Here is a 4588-nt window from a genome sequence, read left to right on the forward strand (position 1 = left end):
GTGGTTCATCAACATTCATCATTTTTGACACCGTTGGTAATTATTATATTTTTATCACTTATTTTCTATCTTTTTAATTCATCTTATTTTTCTTTTTATAGTACAATCTCAGTTTTCTAATTCTTTCTTTATAGTAAAAATGATGAATTTCAGTTAACAAATTCATCATGGGTAGGAAATTTTACAAAACATATATCATAATCATGCACATAAAGATTGCATGTTTGATTATTATGTGGTTAATAATATTTTGATATATTTAAAGTAATTTCTTATGTTATTTAAGCTTAATTAAAACACACATTGCTTATTAGCTCACTCTTTCTAGTTTCTTAAAATTTTTCAGATAATACTTAAGGATATGACTTGGATGCAGAATTAGAAGAGATTCTCGATTTATTTTAAAGTATTTAAATCTCTTTTGAGATTGTTTTGGATTATGAACATTGGTTTGTTTTGCTATTGTAATTATGCATGAGAACTCGATATGATATTTGGAATGCATGTATAAACTTTGAATTTTAAAATGCTTAAACCATTGATTTAAAACTTAAATTGATAAATCTTAATTTCTAAACTAATTTAAAAATAAAGTTTTCAAAAGTATTATTCAGTTTGCTGTCTATTTTTAAAATAGAACATTTCAGAATTGATATGAAATCCTTTTTCTTTGTACTACTAAAAGAAACAACATAATCTATTTGCAAAACTTACTTAAATTGAACATGTTTTATTAATTATTTTCATTTTGAAATTTCTATCAAAGATAAATAGTCTTTTTCTGAAAAATGTTTTAGAACATATTGTCTCTCAAATCATTTCTACGAAATTGATGTAGCTTTTGAAATCTAGTCATAAAGTTTCTGAAATCTAGTCATAACATTTAGTTTGTTTGTTTATATGTAAAAGATTTTACGGAAAATATTTTATACATTTTCCTTTGCTTTTATACATTTTACTAAGTTTGCTTCAAATAAAACAATTTGGTCAATGAAAAATGACTTACATGTCAATGTAAAATAACTCAATTTCCGGAAAAGAGCTCCTCTATAGGTAATTTTATTTTTATATAATAATTAAATTAAATAAAATTTAATATTATATATTAATAATAAATATTATTTTTATTTTAAAAATATTTAAAATTATAAAAATATCAATATAAAATATTATGTTTTTCAATATTATTAAACATACATATTTAATTATTTATATTTAGTCATACAATAAATTATTAATATAAATAATATAATCTATTAATTTCAATTTTACTTTAATAATAAAATTTAAAATAATTTTTCTTCATATATTATTGAAATTATTCAATATTAATATTTTAATAATAAATATTTATTACAATTATAAATATATTAATAATTAATGTTTTATAGTATTAAGGTTAAAATATGTCATAAGTCTATGTACTTTTCACAAATTTGTAATTTAGTCTCTGTACTTTTCAAATTTGGAAATCTAGTCCAATTGTTGAATTGTTAAACCTTTTATCAATTTTGTTGATGTCACATTTTAAATAAAAATACTCACTTGGTAGTCATGTAACCAAAAAATGACGTTGTAATGAACATGAATTTAACAAAATATTTTTAATATATGCAAAAACAATGTAAAATATAAATTTATAGATATAAAATAAACTCAATTAAACAATAAAAATATAAGAAAATATCAAATGTATGTTTGTTTTATTGAAAACAATTTTATGAAATATTTTAAGAAATCAGTCAACCAATAGAGAATATGTTACACAGATTCATCCAAACACCAAAATATTAACTTTTCCAAGAATGTAAATTATTTTTTAAAAAATCAATTTTCGAAAATCATTTTCAGTGAAATAAACAGACCATTATTGTTTATTAACCGAAAACAAATCGTAAAAAACTGTAATAGACTAAAAAACAAAATCTAAAACTTGTTCTTTTACTAAGAGAAACTATAATTTGTACCAAATAATATTCTTCTTTTACTTCTCCTAATGCACATACTTAATTGCATTTAGTTAATCGATTGCTTGGTACCATGTAAGTATTAATCATGATTTAAGAAAGTAACATAATAGAGCTATCAACTTTGCTTGGGAAAATCATAAAATGTTGGAAATATGCTCGAAAGCTAAACAATGCTAGCTCGACATATCTAGAATCAAATTTTGATATGATTTCTAAGCATGAAGACAAAGATTATAGTGAAATATGATATTCTAACATTTTATAGAGTTCTTCAATAAGAAAGAGAAAAAATAAGGAGAGGCTACACGTTAATGCATTGTGGTGTGATTGCTTTGATGTTTGATCATCGACCTTTTGAGTTTTTGCATAGAAAAGAGGGGGTGATCGTTGAGAAATTTGATTTCCTTATAATTATTAGGATTTTCGAAATGTGAATCTTCAGTTGTCTACTTTAGATAGGGGGATGATCGACTTTGAAACTAGAAAACATGTTGAGAATGTTGAACCAAAAAAATACCTAAGAATATAAGCATGACAATGCTCACACTTTATTACAAGATTTTTTTATTTTTATTTTTTGAAAAATAGTTTCTTAAAAGATTAAAATGCAATATTTTTAGACTACATAAATCATGTTGTATGAACGAAGAAAAAAGAAAATCTTGTTTCATTATCTATCTGCGCAACTTATATCTCTCATCAAACCTGAAGTGTATTAAACTGATCGCATCTGCGTCTTACATCCCCATCATTATTTTCCTTGACTTTATAAACGCTTAACTTCTCCATCGAACGAGCGAACATATCAAAAAACGCAGTCTCGTTTGCAGCAAACCGGTCCACAAATGGCTTAGTCCTATTGTCAGTCACCATCGCCTGGTCAGATGACAACAACCCTAATCCATTTTGTAAATTCTTGTAATACATGTTATCAAACTTCCCTGGGGTATACACATCGTTGAAAGCTGACATTGCTGGAGATTTGGTATAATTAGCGCAAAGTTTCCTTAACCCTTGTGCGAAAACAGGACTATAGGCTGGGTCAAACTCAGAAGTCTTGCTGAAGTTGAATATACGATTGGCGAACTCTTTACAGTGAGAGAAACCAATGGTATGTGCACCCACAAGAGCAACCATTTCTTCTGCTGAGAACCCTTTGGAAGAGAAGAGAGAAAGCAACTCATTCATGGGTGTTAAAGCTTTCGGAAGGTTTTTATCAACCATCGAGGGATTAGATTCCCTGCTGTCTTTTCTCCCCAAAACTACTTCATAGAACGGACCTCCTACCGTTACAACAAGGTCTCTAGCTGAAATGGCGAGAATGTCTGAGCAGGAAACAACGCCAGGGCATTCAAGCTCAAGAGCAGTCTTGACACGAGTAATAAGGTCGAAGGCATCTCCAGCAACTGACAGATTAACGTTAGCGTCGCGCTCCGATTTGTTGAAGGCGTTGGAGGCAATAAGCAAGGAGGAATCGCAGCCATTAACAAAACAGTCATGGAAGAAGACACGGAGGGTAGCTGCGGCGGTTGTTGGGGCACTGAGTTGCTTTTCTGCTAGGATTGTCTGCATTATGTTCTGAAACTTAGGGCATGTTTTGTTGTAGTAATCGGCGGATAGCTTTGATTCTGTTGAGCGAAAGAGTAAGAGGAACGAAAATAGTGTGAAAAGGAGGACAAGATTAGGGAAGGCCATGTTGTTTCGAGAGATTGGAAATAATGCTTGTTTGGGGCCTGGGCAAAAGTCTAAGGGAATTCAGATGTTAATTAGTTTCTAGAGATAATGTAGGCGTTGGGGAAAGGCAGATGAAGAGGAAAGGAATTGAGGAAGAGAGAATTTTATGGAGAAATTGGTGTCAAATGTTTCGGGTTTTGAGGTAATGAGAGAAAAATTAGTGTATACAAATTTTTCAATCGTTGTTGGGCTGATGTAAGGCCAACGAGCGGTCTCAAGGAAACTTAGCAAAACCGAATTTTTCTCCCCAACGCCAATCCTTTGAAGCAATCAATTGATGGTCATGTCAATGGGCATAGTGAATAAGGGTGTTAGGAGCCAGGGTTTACTAATAATAAGATAAAAAAGAATGAAAATATAATTGTCAAATTACATCCATAAGTGTTTGTGTAATGGTAAGATAAATTGTATACTCAAGAAAAAATGTAAATTTAAATTTTAACGACAAAATTCTCAAGAAGGATAATCATAAACCCCAAACATATATTTTAAATCATACATAAAAAATAAAAAAACTTCTTATGCATCAATCAATAATTTTTTTATTTTAATTTATGTTAAATTATTATATTTGAATCTCTATTGAAGGAGTATATGGCCAAGAACGATGCTATGATCCAGAGCCAAGCGTCATCTTTACGAGCTTTAGAGAACCAAGTAGGACAAATAGCTTCTGCTTTGAACTCAAGAACACAAGGAACTTTGCCTAGTGATACCGAGAATGCAAGACCACATAGGAAAGAACATTATAAAGCAATCACTCTTAGAAGTGCCACACAGCTAGATAGATTTTTCAAGAGTGTTGTTGCTAAAACATCGAATTCAAAATCTGATCAAAGAAAAATTCTTGAACAACACAAGAAGAGCACCACAAATGAGAAAAC

The 4588-nt window shown here is 29.3% G+C and overlaps 1 protein-coding gene across 1 annotated transcript; it reads right to left on the minus strand.

Moving 5' to 3' along the window:
- Positions 1-2557: 2557 nt before the first annotated feature.
- On the minus strand, positions 2558-3866 carry LOC108481876 (peroxidase 31-like). Its single transcript, XM_017784944.2, has one exon. It carries the CDS (start codon positions 3663-3665, stop codon positions 2670-2672), a length of 996 nt encoding a protein of 331 aa, XP_017640433.1. The 5' UTR covers positions 3666-3866; the 3' UTR covers positions 2558-2669.
- Positions 3867-4588: the final 722 nt, after the last annotated feature.

This window comes from Gossypium arboreum, chromosome 1 (genome assembly GCF_025698485.1).
Source record: "Gossypium arboreum isolate Shixiya-1 chromosome 1, ASM2569848v2, whole genome shotgun sequence".
NCBI lineage: Eukaryota > Viridiplantae > Streptophyta > Magnoliopsida > Malvales > Malvaceae > Gossypium > Gossypium arboreum.

What these genes read in the sequence shown, in the direction of transcription:
- LOC108481876 (XM_017784944.2), bottom strand. Translation starts at nt 3,665, where the DNA reads ATGGCCTTCCCTAATCTTGTCCTCCTTTTCACACTATTTTCGTTCCTC.